Source organism: Anas acuta, chromosome 21, assembly GCF_963932015.1.
Source record: "Anas acuta chromosome 21, bAnaAcu1.1, whole genome shotgun sequence".
Classification (NCBI taxonomy): domain Eukaryota; kingdom Metazoa; phylum Chordata; class Aves; order Anseriformes; family Anatidae; genus Anas; species Anas acuta.
Genome location: NC_088999.1, coordinates 1,831,739 through 1,850,388, shown reverse-complemented (window position 1 = coordinate 1,850,388; position 18,650 = coordinate 1,831,739). Strand labels below are relative to the sequence as shown.

Below are 18,650 nucleotides of genomic sequence, written 5' to 3'. Positions count from 1 at the left end.
GTTTGGAGATGGTGTGGGGAGTGGTTCCAGTGTTTTCTTGCTTTCGGTTATATGTCTGCCATGGAAACGTGTGCCATCGTACTCTGCCGTCATTGGTCTTGCACTCAAAGTCTGCATCTGGTCTGCCAGAATGTTTCCCCATGGACATGTTCTCCTGCACATTGTCAGTTCTGTGGGCAAAGCCGCCTCTTGCCTCCCCCAGGGGCAGGCTGTTTCCACTTGCTGCAGGTGGGCAGTGACAGCGCACAGTAATGCAGCCTCTGGTGCCCTTGATGGCGATTCCTCTGAGAAGCATTTGCTGTTAGAATTGCCTGACTGTGCTGTTTTGCTTCTTCATGAAGGGCTTTTGTTGCTTTCATCTGTTACTCAGCTAGCTTAAAACAAGAAGAGCATTAGTTTCCAACATCTTTTTTTAAGGTGAGGCTAGTGGTAGGTGTGATGAAGGGGTGACAGTATGCAGAAATGCAGGAAAGGATGCATGCGTACGTATATCTGTGTGTGTGTGTACCACACATACATTGGCTGAGAGCATCTGGTAAGGCACGGGGAGGCCGGGTTGTTCCGGGGCTGGGGCTGAGCATCTCAGCTTTTTCTATTTCTTGAGTGAGCATCAGACATCTGACTGGAGCAACTGCTTTAGGAGTGAAGGTAGGCCCTTACTTTCAGAGGTGTCTGTAACCTAAATGCAAGCTTCTACTTTTAGATGCATGAATCTTTTCATCAGTGCCTAATTAAGGCCTCAGGGGTTGGATATCCAGTGGTGCTTAAGAGATAAGTGAACTCACTGGGAGCTATTTGTGAATATTAAATGGTGTGGAATTGCAGCGACCCAGAAAAGTTAAATCTCAAATTATGTAAGATTGCCTGGACCTTTTGCAGGCAAAGTGAGGCAACAATGGTGGTGGTATTTCACTGTTTTGGCTTTACAATGTCTTGGTCTTGAGTCTCTCCCAGTAAAATACAGATTGTGAATGCGATAAAATGGATCTACTCTGTTTAACAGGATTTGATTCACAGCAGATCAAATTAATTCGAAAGCATTTTGTTCAGATGATTGGCATAGTCCTGATGAATGCTAATGTATTGCAGTAATTATGTGAGGAAAGAATGTATTAGAATCCTCAAATATTCATTTGAACTTCCTTATTATTTAGGTGTGTGTTCATGCAGGAAAAGGTTTGTTATTAGAGTTGATATAATATTACACTATAGTAATATATTATATAATATGTAATTTTATTACTTACTATTGTTATAATAATAGTATGCTATCATCCTGATTATGGGAATCAGGGTTTGTATTTCCTTTCAAAGGCACATTTAACATTTTTTCAGGTGAGGGCTTTCTTAGCAAGTTCACTGCATTCATCTTTGTTTTTACATTTTTTTCTTTGGCTGCCTTAGAATTCCACAGAAATGTTGATTTTGCCTAATTATAATGTTTGTGAGATGCAAGCCCTGATCTACAAGCAAAAGGAGGCCTGTGAGGTTGCTGTGATACTCAAAGACTATAAGACAGAATAATGAGTTGAAGAAGAGAGATGTGTATGATCATTTTTAAGCAGGCATTGGAGTTTTATTTGCCATGTTAGGGCAAAATGTCACATGCTGGTGACATGTGCATTCCTTTGGTGTGTGAAGTCAGCTTAGTGTGGTGAAAGAAGGTGAGTCTTTCAGGCAGACACCTTGGCAGAGGTGCTGAGGGACAGATGTGAACAGGTGATGTTCGTAGTACTCCTGTACTCGGCTCTGGTGAGGCCGCACCTCGAGTACTGTGTTCAGTTTTGGGCCCCTCGCTACAAGAAGGACATCGAGGTGCTTGAGCGGGTCCAAAGAAGGGTGACGAACCTGGTGAGGGGCCTGGAGAGCAAGTCCTATGAGGAGCGGCTGAAGGAGCTGGGCTTGTTCAGCCTGGAGAAGAGGAGGCTCAGGGGTGACCTTATTGCTCTGTATAAGTACATTAAAGGAGGCTGTAGCGAGGTGGGGGTTGGCCTGTTCTCCCATGTGCCTGGTGACAGGACGAGGGGGAATGGGCTAAAGTTACGCCAGGGGAGTTTTAGGTTAGATGTTAGGAAGAATTTCTTTACTGAAAGGGTTGTTAGGCACTGGAACGGGCTGCCCAGGGAGGTGGTGGAGTCACCATCCCTGGAAGTCTTCAAAAGACGTTTAGATGTAGAGCTTAGGGATATGGTTTAGTGGGTACTGTTAGTGTTAGGTTAGAGGTTGGACTCGATGATCTTGAGGTCTCTTCCAACCTAGAGATTCTGTGATTCTGTAGTGAGGATGTGGCCCTCACCATCCATGAAGACCAGGTTGGTGACCTGGTACGGCACTTGGATGTGCACAAGTCGATGGGGCCGGATGGGATCCACCCAAGGGTACTGAGAGAACTGGCAGAGGAGCTGGCCAAGCCACTATCCATCATTTATCAGCAGTCCTGGCTATCGGGGGAGGGGGGGGTCCCAGTTGACTGGCGGCTAGCAAATGTGACGCCCATCTACAAGAAGGGCCGGAGGGCAGACCCGGGAAACTACAGGCCTCTCAGTTTGACCTCAGTACCAGGGAAGCTCATGGAGCAGATCCTCTTGAGAGTCATCACACAGCACTTGCAGGGCAAGCAGGCGATCAGGCCCAGTCAGCATGGGTTTATGGAAGGCAGATCCTGCTTGACGAACCTGATCTTCTATGACAAAGTGACGCGCTGGGTGGACAAGGGAAAGGCTGTGGATGTGGTCTACCTTGACTTCAGCAAGGCTTTTGACACCGTCTCCCACAGCATTCTCCTCAAGAAACTGGCTGCCCTAGGCTTGGACTGGCGCACGCTTCGTTGGGTTAGAAACTGGCTGGATAGCCGGGCCCAAAGAGTCATGGTAAATGGAGTCAAGTCCAGTTGGAGGCCAGTCACTAGTGGCGTTCCCCAGGGCTCGGTGCTGGGGCCGGTCCTCTTTAATATCTTCATCGATGATCTGGACGAGGGCATTGAGTGCACCCTCAGTAAGTTTGCAGATGACACCAAGCTATGCGCATGTGTCGATCTGCTCGAGGGTAGGAAAGCTCTGCAGGAGGATCTGGATAGGCTGCACCAATGGGCTGAGGTCAACTGCATGAAGTTCAACAAGGCCAAGTGCCGGGTCCTGCACCTGGGGCGCAATAACCCCAAGCAGAGCTACAGGCTGGGAGATGAGTGGTTGGAGAGCTGCCAGGCAGAGGACCTGGGAGTGATGGTGGACAGTCGGCTGAATATGAGCCAGCAGTGTGCTCAGGTGGCCAAGAAGGCCAACGACATCCTGGCTTGTATCAGAAACAGTGTGACCATCAGGGCTAGGGAGGTGATCGTCCCCCTGTACTCGGCTCTGGTGAGGCCGCACCTCGAGTACAGATCAGTTCATCAAGGACTGCATCCCGTGGGAGGGACCCCACAGCACAGGGGATGAGAGTGACCGAGAAGGAGCGGCGGAGAAGAAGTGCTGTAGACTGACCATAAGCCCCGTTCCTTCATTCCCCTGCGCCGCTCGGGGGGAGGAGGTGGAAGAGGGTGGATGGGGGAGGAGGTGCTTTTGGTTTCTTTCCTTTGCTTCTCACTTCTCTAGCTTGTTACTAATAGGCAATAAATCTTACTGTCTCCCTGTGCTGAGTCTGGTTTGCACTACAATTTTTGAGTGATCTTCCGGTCCTTATCTTAACCCTTGAGCCCTTTATATCATATTTTCTCCCCCTTTGCCTTTGAGGAGGGGGAGTGAGAGAGGTGTTGTGGTGGAGCTCAGCTGCCCACCCGAGTGAAACCATCACAGGAGTTGGGTGCTGAGGAGTTGGGTACTGAGATATTGGGTGCTGAGCCATAGGGCACTGAGGTGATGGGTGCTGAGAAGTTGGGTGATGGTAAGTTGGGTGCTGGGGTGTTGGGTGCTGTGAAGTTGGCTGCTGATGTGTCCCCTGTGGTGGCACAGGGGACGCCGTGACATGGGTGCCACTGCTGGTGCCACCGTGCCACGAGGTGGGCATCAGGGCCTGGGGACAGGTGATGGGAGAGGCAGTGGGATGCCACGGGGGGACACAGGAGCCAGGGCTCACACATAGCCCAAAGGGACAGGAGGTGACAGGAGCCAGAGGTGTTTGCAGTAAAGCTTTATTGTGAGGAGAGGCAGGGGCATTGGCCATGCCCAGGTGTTGTCACGCAATCACAGAGCCACAGAGTGTTCTGGGTTGGAAGGGACCTTACACACCACCCAACTCCAACCCCCTGCCATGGGCAGGGACACCTCCCATCAGCCCAGGCTGCCCCCAGCCCCATGCAGCCTGGCCTTGAGCACTGCCAGGGATGGGGCAGCCACAGCTTCTCTGGGCAGCCTGGGACAGGGCCTCACCACCTCTGAGTGAAGAATTTCTTACGAATGCATGTATCTAATCTAAATCCCCCTTATTATAGTTTAAAGCCATTCCCCGTTGTCCTATCACCCCCCAGCACAGAGTCCCACCCCAGCTCTCCTGTAGCCCCCTTCAGGTGCCACAAGGCCTCTAGAAGCCAGTGGCCAGCCTTGGGACACCCACGGGGCCAGCCTCACTCCATCACTTCTGCCCGGCGGGTGAAGGTGTCGGCGCCGACCCTGTGGGGACAGAGCAGGAGACGTCAGGCAGGAGGCACGGGGCCACCATGTCTCTGCCCAGGCCCCGTGCCTCTGCCCCGGACTCACTTGGTGGCTTTCCAGTTGTCTTTGATGCTGTTGACGTGTGACTGCAGGAGCCACGTGACCTTCAGGATCTCCTTGCCCTCTGTGTCCACGAAGCACTGGCCCGTGAAGACAGTGGTGGACTCTGCGGGGAAGGGCAGGTGAGGGGAGCGTGGCTGGGTCTGGGCTCCTTGGCCCTGGGGACAGCTCGCTCAGGCTGTCCCTGCCCTCTGGCGCACTCAGGAACTTCGGGAACTCCACAGACACACGCTGGGTGGGGAATGCACTGAGAGCAGCCCCGAGGAGAAGGGCCTGGGGGTGTTGGCTGACGAGAAGTGGGACATGGGCCAGCAATGCGTGCTCGCTGCCCCGTGTCCTGGGCTGCACCAACATAGGGTGGGCAGCAGGACGAAGGAGGGAATTGTCCCCCTCTGCTCTGCTCTCGTGGGCACCCCTTTGTCAGGGGCTGGAGGGATAGGACAAGGGGAACGGCTTGAAGCTAAGAGGGGAGAGATTTAGATAGGTGGTAAGAGGAGATTCCTCACCCAGAGGTGGCGAGGCTCTGGGGGCAGGAATGGGGGACCAATGGGGATATGGGAGGGGATGGGGGAGCTCTGGGGACACCAAAGGTAGGGAGCCCGAGGGGATGCTGCATGAAGGGCAGAAGAGCCTCAAGGCTGGCACAGGGCAGGGCTGCCGAGCATCAGGGCACCACAGGGGAGGGTAGAGCGGAAGGAGAAAGCACAGGGAGTGGATGGGAGCACCGGGGACACCACAAGGAGAGGAGACGTACCTGTATAATTCCAGTTGACAGTGAAGCCAAAAGTGGGCTGGGTCTTGGTGTGCTGGATTCCCACCAGAGGTGATGCTTTGATATCTTTTGTCGGGGTCATCACAGCCGTGTGGAAGGTGCCGGTGAACTCACCATTGCTGCTCAGAGCCCCGATGGTCATGTCGGAGCCCAGGTCATTGATCCACCATCCAGTCAGCACGCACTGGGGCACAGGGGACTCAGCACCGGGCAGGAGGCAGGCAAGGAGGCCCCCAGGGGCACAGTCCCACTACCCATCCCCATCCCCAAACCCATCCCCATCCCCTTACCTGCTCAGCAGAGAGGCCGGGGGCCAGCAGGGCCAGGCTGAGCAGCAGCAGGAGGGAGGTCGTCAGCACCATCTCTGCAGCAGGTGGACGGGCGGCTGTGCTCCTCGCAGGGCTCTGTTGTCGACGGAAGGAAGACCCAGACACTCAATATGAGTGAACAGTGAACTTCAACTTTAATGGATAGCTCAGTCGCCTTTTATCTAGTTCGAACATAATCAACTCATACATATTGCAGAAACTAAGCTCAGGATTGGCTAACACTTCCCGGGCTTTTCAGTCTGGTCCTCCTTCTTTTAGCTCCCTGTCCCGCCTTAGGGACTTTCCCCGATCGCCCAAGGGCATCATGTCCTTGAGCCTGATTGGCAGGGCATCGTGTCCTTGAGCCTGATTGTCTCTCAGCCAGCTGCGTACGTGCCCAGGCTCATGTGAGTTGAGTACGGTACTTCACTAGCCCATTGTGTCCCAACTGCTCAACATCCACATGTCCTATTTCACTTAACCATTCCTCCACAATTCCCCCGTTTTTATTTTGCACAACAAATACCCTCTCTGTGAGTTGCTCTAGTTTCTTAGTTAGGCAGTTAAAGATTATACGTGCAGCAACTATAATCAATATAACTATAAGTAGAAAACGAAGTCCCTCTTTGACTAAGAAAAACCATCCACCCATGTTCCCAAAAACAGATTTAAACCAACCTTCAAACCAACTATCTTGTACTACAATTTTTTGCGTATGATCCCTTAACCATTTCAACGAAAGGATCAGACGCAGAAGCGAGGAATAGGCAAAATGAACTTTGTCCGGTTTGATTTGCCCAAGTGACCCACATATTGGTTTGAGGATTGATTTTGCTTAGGATGGCACTATTACGTCCAACCGTCATTGTCAAAGATAACGCAACTAGAATCCCTTGTGCCGTTAGATCAGCCATGGTTGCTGTTATTCATACTTGATGACTTTTCTTCAATGGCTGGTTTAACACATCGACTAGGCACCCAGGTTGGCCCTGTAGGGGAAGAGGTACACACATAACCTCGCCCCATATAAATCACGTCAGCAGGCCCCAGCCATTATCCCGTTTTCATATCTCGGTACAGTACTCTCATAATACATTTATTATCATTTTCAGACTTAATGTAATGACGTGTCGCAGGTGGTTCCTCATCATCTCCAAATACACACAAATGATTGAGAACAAATAAAGTTTTATCCACCCTCTCTCTAACATCTGTAATGTCTTTAAACTTTTCCAAGTACTGCTTAACTGTTCCATTAGCCCTTTCTACTATAGCTTGACCAGTTGGCGAATGTGGAATACCAGTTATATGCTTAATGTCCCACAGTTCCATAAATCGCTTAAGTGGCCCACTAACATAGGCTGGACCATTATCTGTCTTTATAGTTTGTGGTACTCCCATTACTGCGAAACAACTGGCAAGATGACATCGTACATCCCGAACTTTTTCCCCAGGCTGTGGTGTAGCCCAAATCATGTGACTATAAGTGTCTATCGTTACATGCAGATATCTCAATCTGCCAAATGCTGTGACATGAGTGACGTCCATTTGCCACACTTCGTTGGTTTTAATCCCTCTCGTGTTTGTTCCGATTCCGATTCCCACACCCGAATTGTAATGACTACACATTGGGCAAGCTTTTACTATCGCCTGCGCATCAGCTCTAGACAGTTTGTAAGCCCGCACAAGTCCCTTAGCGTTCTGGTGAAAAATAGCATGAGCCTCCCGAGCTCTGCAAAAGGGTGACAGTGGTGCTTCAGTAGCTGTTGCGGCGAAAAAACAGTCTTTCAGATCCACAATCAATAAATGCCAACCCTCTGGTATCATAGCAGGATTAGGTAGACCAGGTTGCAGTGCTCCCATGGCACACATTTGATTATTAACCGCTCGCAGGTGTCAGCCTCTTCAGGTGCCGCACCACCAGGATGCCCATCCTCTGCACGAAGGCAGGCAGGCTCCTGGCGTACAGGCGCCGCAGCGCCAGGCGATGTTCAGCCTGAGGCAGTCCCGCACGCAGCTCTCCTCGCAGCTGCTGTAGACGCCCTCCAGCAGGATCTTCACCTGCCCCGCAGAGCAGCGATCCAGCAGGATGAGGCACTCGGTGGCCCCCTGCAGCAGGGCAGCTTTCACCGGCTCCGGCATCGGGAGCATGTACTAGACTTTCCCGTTTTAGCGGCCACTGCTCAACCCACACAGGTTCATCAGTTTTCCATTTTAGTGGGATTGGGAAAGTCCAAGCAATGGTCATACCTATAAATGGTGGTCTGACGTAAGCGCAAGAATGTCTCTCCCTATCAGTGTTTGTACTCCATCTGGCAACGGTAAGACAGATACACTGCATTTTACAACTTTGTTACCTATTGTCCATTGCAGTACTGGTGATAGACAAGCAATAGTCATACCTCCTACTCCTGCTACAGTGGTCCTCAATTTGCAGTTTCTCATCCTTTAAACATACTGTGATTTTCTGTCGTGGTCTCCGCTGCATGCCAAGCGTTAATAACGCTACTTTTCCTGTGGAGCCAAATGCTCCGAGTCCTCGGTGAACATTGCAGAAACCATAATCTGTATTTCCCCAAAATAGTCTTTATCTATAAGTCCAACCAATATTTGTAATCCATTCAAGGTAGCAGACAATCTTCCAATCAATAAAGCTCCCACAGGATCAACATTGACAATAACTGGTCCCGTAACTCCTGTCCTTACCCTGGTGGGTTTAGAGTCCAATAGCGTTACATCTACTGCTGTTGCCAAGTCCAAGCCGAGGCTCCCTCCGGTGGCTGGTCGGAGGTAAACGGTGCCGTTCCGGCCGCTGTGGTAAATGCCGCTTTTCGTGTCGTCGCGGGGCGGTCCTTCCCGCTGCTCCGGCCGTCCCCCGACGCACCATGCCGACAGGGCGCTGCGCCACGTGCACTGGAGCGGCAGCCCCGACACCACACCGACCCCACCCCGCACCCTCGCCTCACACGTCCCGCGATCCCACAGCGAAAACAACGCGGTCGCGGTGAAGACCCTCAGCCAGTAGGACAGTTTACAATCTATAACTAAAATGCTCCGCTTTTCTAAAAAGCATTTCTGGCAAATACAATCTATATCTAAAATGCTCCGCTTTTCTAAAAAGCATTTGAGCAAATAATACGCCGCTTGTCTTTTCATACCTTTATATACATCGGTTGCAGCCTTTGCAAAGACCTCGGCGGCGCTTTTCCGGCGGGACCCTATATAGGCTCATCCCGGGTGCGGGGACTCCCTTTCACCTTCCGAGCTGCAGACCTCGGTGACGCGCGACCGGCGGGATCCACTCCCGGGTGCGAGGACTCCACGTCCCTTTCACCTTCCTGACGCGGGTGCGGGGATTCTTGTTCCTTCCACTTCCTGGGCTGCGTTGCAGGACCGGCTTCCCTTATTCCGTCCAACCGTGGCCCTAGATCACTGCCAGCAGTGTCCAAATCTCGTTCAGACTGGTCCCTGTTCGGGCGCCAATTTGTTGCCGACGGAAGGAAGACCCAGACGCTCAATACGAGTGAACAGTGAACTTCAACTTTAATGGATAGCTCAGTCGCCTTTTATCTAGTTCGAACATAATCAACTCATACATATTGCAGAAACTAAGCTCAGGATTGGTTAACACTTCCCGGGCTTTTCAGTCTGGTCCTCCTTCTTTTAGCTCCCTGTCCCGCCTTAGGGACTTTCCCCGTTCGCCCAAGGGCATCATGTCCTTGAGCCTGATTGGCAGGGCATCGTGTCCTTGAGCCTGATTGTCTCTCAGCCAGCTGCGTACGTGCCCAGGCTCATGTGAGTTGAGTACGGTACTTCACTAGCCCATTGTGTCCCAACTGCTCAACATCCACATGTCCTACTTCACTTAACCATTCCTCCACAGGGCTCCCTCGCCTTTTTATTGCCACGGGACTGCAGGTGCCAGCTCTGTCCAGGGTTGGGTTGTGCAATCGGGATGCTTCCACCATGAATGGGCCATTCCAATTGAGGAATTCAGAAAAATATTGTTATCAGTAGCTGGCTTCAAGGACAAGTCTATGTGACTGCTAATCACAAGGGGGTTGTTTTCTTGCAGGTGGGGTTGTTTTCTTGTAGTTGTTTGTCTGAGTGCTTTTGACCAATAATCTTGTGTGAAACACTGTCCGCCCCTGTTAAGTTCTCTATAAAAGTTAGGCTATTCGGGCAATAAAATGGAGCATGATCTGACTCTGCTGGTGTCTGTCGTGCTTTCGGCCGTTCTTCCTGCAACATATGGCGCCCGAACAGGCTGAGACCCGAACAGGCTGAGGCCGGGACACAGGAGCGGCACCGGGACACAGGAGCGGCGCCGGGAGAGCCGAGGCACACGGCAAGCCGACCATCGCACGGAGAGAGCACTGACTGACGCTGCAGGGCTACGGCCAACTCCGAGAGACAAGGACAGAGCTGGCGGACGCCGGAACACCTGAGAGACATTGAAACATTCTACACAGCGACCTGAACAACGGAGTCGCGGCGGGACGCGGAAAAAGGAATCGTGGCGGGACGCGGGAAACGGAAAAAGGAATCGCGGAGAGACGCGGGAAACGCAATTGCGGCAGGATGCGGGAAACGCAATCGCGGAGAGACGCGGGAAACGGAGCCGCAGAAAACATGTGAAATTGAAGTAATCGCGGTGCGATGCGGGAACATCCGAGATCGAGTTGCTACGGGAGACCAGAGGTGTCAGTGGACAACGGCAGCCGACCCTCACCGTGTGGCGAGTCGGCACAGAGCAGAGGGGCGGACATCAGGACCCTGCAGCCTGTCTGACATAACCATGGAGGCAGCGGCGGCTGTGCTGCTTCTCTCTGGCATTCTTTTTATAAGAGGTTTATCTTGCAATGCAAAAAAGACTATTCGTCCCCAGATCGGTGTTATAACTATGTTTCTGGATAACATTCCGTGGGGTTGCCACATTCTACGGATTACTAATGACGACTTAGCTCTACTGCGGGGCAGGAGTGCAGAGACGCAGATTACACTGCCAAATGACCACCGGCAGGCTCGTTCACAAACAGCTTCTAGGGTTGCAGCTGGCACTGCCTGCAGTCGTATAGCAGACGTTACACTCTCTTTCCTAACTAGTAATCATGTGTCTCATCCATTTGTGGTGAATGGTCAGTGGCAAAAAGAAAAGGGGGAGCGTAAGGGGCGACAAAGACAGAAACGGTACCAGGACACTGACACTGACAGCACGGGTAATAGGAGTAGTATAAGTGACACAGGTGTGGGGTGGCGGCGGGCGCTGCCATGCTGCGGGGCACTCTGTCTGCTGCTCGCCCTCGCCTGCCTGTGCACTGCTGCCGACAGTGCTAGTGCAAAATGTGAAGACTGCTCAGATGGCAGTGATGAGAGGGCTTGTGTGAAGAAGACGTGTGCTGAATCTGACTTTGTGTGCAACAGTGGTCAGTGTGTGCCAAACAGATGGCAGTGTGAGGGGGATCTGGACTGTGAAAATGGGTCTGATGAGAGTGCTGATCTGTGTCATATGAGAACATGCCAGGTAAATGAAATCAGCTGTGGTCCTCAGTCAACCCAGTGTATCCCAGTGTCCTGGAAATGTGATGGTGAAAAAGACTGTGACAGAGATCCTGATTGCAAGGATGGAAGTGATGAAATTAACTGCTCTTCTCAGACCTGCAGGCCAGACCAGTTCAGATGTGAAGATGGGAACTGTGCCCATGGGAGTAGGCAGTGCAGTGGTGTGAGAGACTGTCTGGATGGCACTGATGAAGCAAACTGTAACAATGTTATTCAGTGCTCTGGACCTGGCAAATTCAAGTGCAGAAGTGGAGAATGCATAGATATCAATAAAGTGTGTAACCAGCAGAGAGACTGCAAGGACTGGGGTGATGAGCCCCTGAAGGAATGCATCGTAAATGAATGTGACTGTCCAGCTGGGTTTGAGTTAGTAGACAAGAGAAACTGTGGAGATACTGATGAATGCCAAAACCCTGGTATCTGTAGTCAAATCTGTATCAACCTGAGAGGTGGCTACAAATGTGAATGCAGCCGTGGCTATCAGATGAATCCTGCTACAGGAACCTGGAAAGGGCCATACCGGTATAGAAATACAAATAACACCTGTGATTACAATGACGCTGCTAAGCAGGGTTTAGGGTTTTACAGCATGGAGACAAGGGGTAACAACTACAGTGTTTGGAACAATTGTACAGCTTTGGCCTTACCTCCTGATGTTTTTCTGATTTGTGGGGATAGGGCCTGGCAAGGTATCCCTGCAAATGCTATCAGATGTCCATGTTACTTAGATAAACTCATTGTATTTGCTCCTAGCTTGTTACAGTTGCGTGAGATCACCAGACGTAAATGGGCATTGCTTGCACCGGATTGCAATGATAATGTTGAATTGTGTGGGGTTGCAGCTAGAGCAGCACTGGTAATTTTAGTGCCTGGAGTAGCATCTGCGGCCGCACGTAACAACTTAGAAAAATTGGTATGCTGGGCCGAGAAGCAAGCCTATGCCACGACAGAGATGCTTGAGGAGATGTTACCGGATCAAAATGGTCTGCGACATCTGCTTTTACAGGATCAAGCTGCTATTGACATCTTGCTTTTGGCTCAAAGGAATGGGTGTGAGGACTTTAAGGGAACATACTGTTTAAACCTTTTTGATCATAATGAGTCAATTCACAAATCCATCACTTTCCTGAAGGAGCACATGAGAAAGATTCAATATGGTATCAATCCTTTCAATCAATGGTTCACTGATTTGTTTGAAACAATGCATAGATGGTTACTGGGATTAGTCAAAGAGGGATTAAGGATTCTCTTTGCTGTGGTGTCAATCATCATTGCATGTGGTATTGTGATAAATGTGGTTAAAGGGTTACTTGCAAAAATGTTATATTGGGTGTGGTTTGCTCAAAAAAAAAAAAAAAAAAAGAAAAAAAAAGGGGGGGAATTGTTGAGGGATTTTTGAAACAGCAAAAATCCCATGGCTTGCTGTAACTGAGCAAACCAAACTACCAGGGCAACTATGAGAAGTTCCCATGACAGTGTTCCCACATCGCCCAATTGCGGAATTCAGAAAAATATTGTTACCAGTAGCTGGCTTCAAGGACAAGGTCTATGTGACTGCTAATCACAAGGGGGTTGTTTTCTTGTAGTTGTTTGTCTGAGTGCTTTTGACCAATAATCTTGTGTGAAACACTGTCCTCCCCTGTAAAGTTCACTATAAAAGTTAGGCTATTCGGGCAATAAAATGGAGCATGATCTGACTCTGCTGGTGTCTGTCGTGCTTTCGGCTGTTCTTCCTGCAACACCCATCCCCTTACCTGGTCAGCAGAGAGGCCGGGGGCCAGCAGGGCCAGGCCGAGCAGCAGCAGGAGGGAGGTCGTCGGCACCATCTCTGCAGCAGGCGGATGGGCGGCTGTGCTCCTCGCAGGGCTCCCTCGCCTTTTTATTGCCACAGAGCTGCAGGTGTCAGCTCTGTCCAGGGTTGGGTTGTGCAATCGGGGTGGTTCCACCATGAAGGGGCCATTCCCATCCCTACAAGATTTGGGATTGGAATTCTGAAAATCTGATGTTGAAACTGTCCCTCCTTGCTGGTGTTTACCAAGAGCCTTGCGGGGGAGCTGGCATCACGGAGGCTCAGACGAGGAAAACACTTTCTGGGGAAGACACTCCCTCCCTCCTGCTGCCCCTTGTTTGCACTATGGCCATTCCCAGGTTACACAGGGACTACCCGGTGATATCAATGCCATATTCTGAGCTGCCAGGCGGAGAAGGACCTGGGAGTGATCGTTGACAGTCGGCTGAATATGAGCCAGCAGTGTGCTCAGGTGGCCAAAAAGGCTAACAGCATCCTGGCTTGCATAAGAAACAGTGTGACCAGCAGGGCTAGGGAGGTGATCGTCCCCCTGTACTCGGCTCTGGTGAGGCCGCACCTCGAGTACTGTGTTCAGTTTTGGGCCCCTCGCTACAAGAAGGACATCGAGGTGCTTGAGCGGGTCCAGAGAAGGGCGACGAAGCTGGTGAGGGGCCTGGAGAACAAGTCCTACGAGGAGCGGCTGAAGGAGCTGGGCTTGTTCAGCCTGGAGAAAAGAAGGCTCAGGGGCGACCTTATCGCTCTCTACAGGTACCTCAAAGGAGGCTGTAGAGAGGTGGGGGTTGGCCTGTTCTCCCACGTGCCTGGTGACAGGACGAGGGGGAATGGGCTTAAGTTGCGCCAGGGGAGTTTTAGGTTGGATGTTAGGAAGAACTTCTTTACCGAAAGGGTTGTTAGACACTGGAACAGGCTGCCCAGGGAAGTGGTGGAGTCACCATCCCTGGAAGTCTTTAAAAGACATTTAGATGTAGAGCTTAGGGATATGGTTTAGTGGGGACTGTTAGCGTTAGGTCAGAGGTTGGACTCGATGATCTTGAGGTCTCTTCCAACCTAGAAATTCTGTGATTCTGTGATTCTGTAAGGTAACCACTGTGCGTGCACCTCATGGTGTTGTCCCTGCCATCTCAAAGGTTTGTCTCCCTCGAGCTGATGGGACTGTTGTGCCTTCTCACTGTGGCTCTGCCTTTGTAGTCCCTAATTTCTGCATTCACTAAGAAGGATCACTGTTTATGACCCATGCAGAGCTAGTTATCTTACATCTTCAGGTGTGAGCCAGTCTTCTACTAACCTGAATCCCACTGTTGCCCTGTATTCTGAGATCTTGCTGCCAAAACAATGTGTTTCAGCTGTGGCTTTGCCATATTTCTTGGTTCCAGTTCCATTCAAGAAGAGGGAAGCACCCTTCACCTACATGTATGTGGTACCATTCCTGGGTGGTGTGGGATCTGCAAGGCTGTGTTTGAATGTGACTACTGAAACAAACTTGACTTTCATAACAACAAGCAAGCACAGATGGAATTACACATGCCTGACATGGCATGCAGTGCCTGCAGCATGGATGTTTTCCACTGAGCTAGTTGTTTATTAGTGCTCCTGTTACAGGCAGTGGAGAGGTGTGTGCCTCATGCGCAGCCCCAAGAAGGGAGGGCTGACATCCAGGTGCCTAGTTCTCTGGTAGCGTGGTTAGTGCTGTTGGGACCTCTGCAACCTGCTCTTAGCGTGGTCACTCCTGAAGATCAAAACGTGATCTGTTGCGGCAAGATTTTGCCAGTGAGTTATCATCTCAGGCCAGTAACTCTTCTTTGCCATGACTAGTCAAAGAAGCAGCTAAGGCTGCCCTGCACCAAAGTGTTCCTGGCACTGATGGGTTATCCAAGAGCCTGGCAGAGACCCTGTTGAGGAGAGTCTGGCAGCCAATTGAGCTCACTGCCAGCCCAACATTGGCTGGCCATGCAGAGAAAACATTTTGTCTTCACTGTAATCAGTACTGAGTATTGCCCACATGTCTGGAATTCACATTTATCACCTCAGATGTGTCTTGTTGGGTGGGTTTGAGGTTATGCTCCTCTGAGTGCTGCCTTCCATGTGACTAAGGAGGCAATGATGTGGGTGAGAATACCTTATCTAGCCGCCTATGGGAGAAGGGAACAGTACAACCCTATCCAACCATAATCCTCTCTTACCCTGTTTCCACCACTCTCCTTTGGCCCCACGGAGTGACTTCATGCCCTGCTCAGCTGCCTGCCTGAGCTGAACCACCCCACCCACCACTTCCCCACCAGTGCCCCCGGAGGTGCCTCCTCTTCATCCTTGGTGGCTGCTGCCAACCTGCCTGTATGCCTGCTGCTGATGGAGGGGACAGGATTAAGCCTGCCTCTGTCCTGGGAGGGAAAGGCTCAGGGCTAAGATGGAGAAGCCTGGAAATACTTGCTGCTGATGCTGCGTTGTTGACAGTGCAGCTGCCTCCTGCAGCCAGAGCTGGAACCCCATCCACCCTGACCTCTTCCTTGGTGGCAGCAGAGGACTTTGCAACAGAAGTCTGGACAGAGACAGGCTGGACACTTGCTTCCTGTCCTTTCTGTCACCCCAGTACTCTGCCAGCTGCTCTGCCTGAGCTCAGAGGCAGCCCTGATCTGTCTCTAAGAGCCTGAGATAATACCTGGGGTGAGCCAAACCCTCTGAGTCATTTGAAATCAAATGCCCTTTACTTTTATTTTAAAACCTTGCTGTTTGTCCTTATTGCACATTTATAAATTTCTTGTATACATATTTTTGACCGTGCCATGCAGTTTGAAAACTTTACAAAAAAAAAAAAAAAAAAAAAAGTAAAGCAGTTACCCTCATGCACCCTCCCAGACAGGAAAGCATCGGCAGCACCCAGCCATGCACCAGAATGAAGATTTACACAGCATTAGCACACATACACGAGGTGCACCTACTCCACCCCTTTGCTCTCCTCTGTGCTGTGCAGAGCACACCAAAGCAACGTCTGCAGAAAGCAGTAATTGGTACAGATCCAGCTGGTTTATGAGGCATGAGCACTGCTATACACTGCAAACCACAAGAAGCAATCTGAAATGCCATGCAAGAATGTTTCTAAATGCTTCCATTGGAGGCGTGCACAGTCTGTTGGCAAGATGGAGCAGCTCACATGCTGATGAAGTGCTCTGCACATCTGTAGTACCTGTGGAAACCATTCTTGTCTGTTTTTTAATGAAGAATGTTGTAAGCAGCATAATATCAAGACACAGGAGTGACTGCCATCTGCACTTTTCCAGATGCGCCCTCAGTTCTTACTCTGTGGCTGCTGAAACTGTAGTGAAATAGTTCCTACTGTTAGAAATGGCTCAATCTTCAAAATAGGATTAAATAGAAAAATAGGATTTATTAAAAGAATAGAGGTAAGCAAACAGCACTGCGTGCACCGGGAGTCTCCGCTCCACCAGGACGCACACCAGTTACATCAAGTAGCTGATTTTTATGCTCCTACACTAATACATATTCATTACTACTTCTAAGAAAAACAGGTTATTATAATTAGCTTCCGGGGTCCAGTCCCTCCTACTGGAGCATGCACATCAGTCTCTGGTGGTCCCTCTGGGGGTCTCTAGGGGTCTTTCATGCTGAAGGCTCATAGTCTTCCTCTCCAAGTTTTTTTTTCTCGTCCTTCCCCTTTGTACTCCTTTGGCACCGTATCAAGTTTATAGAACATCCCCTGCAGGTCTTGTCTCCCAGCCGTCCTTCAGCTTCTTTTTTTCTTCTTCTTAATCTCTTGGCCACCTGGCCAGATATCAGAGTATCCCATAACAGTCACTAGTTGTTATCAGTTGTTCTGAAACCCTCAGATATCAAAGACTTCATACAAACACAAATAGCTTTCTTATTGACGCTTCACCAGTAATTAAAACATTCTTCACCAGCCATTCACAGGGACAGTCACACCTATAGCAGTGTTAAGTTAATCTCCAAGAAGACAAAAAAAAAAGCTGTAACTGTTAGAAATAGAAGTCCGGAATAACAAAGGCAAACAGGTTCATAAATCTGAGGAGTATTTTCTGAAGACTTGATAAATTGACTAGAATGAGGGGGAGACTGGGACACACTGCATCTGTGGTTCAAGAATTAAATTGCCAGTGCAGGACCCAGAGGCAGACAGGACTGTTCTTTGCTGACACGAATTGTTAAAACATTCCTAACACTACTGTGATCCAAACATCTACCAAAAGGCTTCAGTGGTGGCAGAGGCAGCTCTCTCAAAAAAGGAGGTGCATACATCCTGAGTTATGACACTCTTCTTCTCCAGAGAAGACTGTAAAAATCCTGTTTTGTTGTTGTTGTTGTTGTTTTGGTTTGTTTTTTTTAGTTTCTCTTGACCAGTTCCCATCAAGATGTGGACCAAAGCCATTGCAGTGATCAGCCAGTGAAACACAGTAGAGCTCTTTTGGTTTCCACTCTGTGCTCACCCCTGGGTTTTATCTGATGTTTTATTGTTTGTAAACTTAGCAGGGGTTATGCTCTCATTGGAAAGTGGCAAGCAGACTGTACAGAATTTGACTTGGGTAAAAAATCTCCATTTACAAATCATTGGTTTGGCCAGCAAGGGTCTATCCCCAGTTCTCCATGTCAGGAGGTTCCCCTTGGGCCTTGTGTACCACTCCCTTAGTTTTCCACGTGCAGAATTGATACGGGCCTTGTGTAAAGTCTTCATCTTCTTTACTGAGGTGAAACTTTCTAAACTTCTGGTCTAAATTTGATCAGGTGCTCTCCAAAACGCAAAGTAACCACATCTGGTACCGTGGGTAACAAAGGAGTTTGGGCAGAGCTTACAAAGGATGTAAAATAATGTATGATTAAGAGCTGTTTGTAGAAGATCCGTAGTGTACTGCAAGAAATGTCCACTAGATGGTAGGATTGAACAGTAAAAGAGTTTCTGAAGTAACAAAGAACCAGGGCCGAGCTACCTCGGCACCAAGCGCAGGGGCACCGCGTGTGCCCTGAGAATGGCAGGCGGCACCTGCCAGCACCCTGGGGCTCACGGGGTCTGTATGTTTCCTCCATCCTGCAGGGACTGGGGAACTGTTATCCCTTCTGGTCAGTTCCTGGTAAGATCCCTTCTCGGTTATTTCAGGTGGGGTTTCTTCACTTTCAAGCCTCTGCCTATCCAATTCTTTTTCTCCATGAAGAAAATACCTTTCCAGGAAAGCAAGAAGTGAGCCCGCTGGGGTGCTGAGTCCTCGCTAGTCCATGCTAGGAAAAAAAGTGCTTTGGTTAGAGGACGATGACCTTACAAGTGAGCAGGACTGTCTGAGAAGAGGGCAGCACATCACCAGAGAGGGGTGTGGGTGGGAAGAAACAGTTCTGTGACTGCAGAAGGCAGCATGTATTAGGGCTTAAAGCTCTCAGCTCTGCACGATGAAACCTCTTCTGCCGTTGGACAGAGTGCAGAACTGAGACCAGCTCCTTGTCCTCACCCCAGTAGCAGCCTCCTGGGGTGG

General features: G+C 50.2%; 1 protein-coding gene across 2 annotated transcripts; it reads right to left on the bottom strand.

Annotated features, from left to right (window-relative positions):
* Positions 1 to 4,110: 4,110 nt before the first annotated feature.
* LOC137843200 (avidin-like) lies at positions 4,111 to 13,264 on the bottom strand. 2 transcript variants are annotated; one of them, XM_068658168.1, is made up of 4 exons: positions 13,103 to 13,264; positions 5,461 to 5,662; positions 4,692 to 4,812; positions 4,111 to 4,604 (listed from the first exon to the last, which is right to left on the bottom strand). In XM_068658168.1, the coding sequence occupies exons 1-4, from the start codon at positions 13,172 to 13,174 to the stop codon at positions 4,559 to 4,561; spliced, it is 441 nt and encodes a 146-aa protein (XP_068514269.1). In that variant the 5' UTR covers positions 13,175 to 13,264; the 3' UTR covers positions 4,111 to 4,558. The 2 variants fall into 2 exon arrangements, with proteins under 2 accessions (XP_068514269.1, XP_068514270.1); XM_068658169.1 differs by lacking the exon at positions 13,103 to 13,264 and adding an exon at positions 5,769 to 5,877.
* Between the last annotated feature and the right edge of the window lie 5,386 nt (positions 13,265 to 18,650).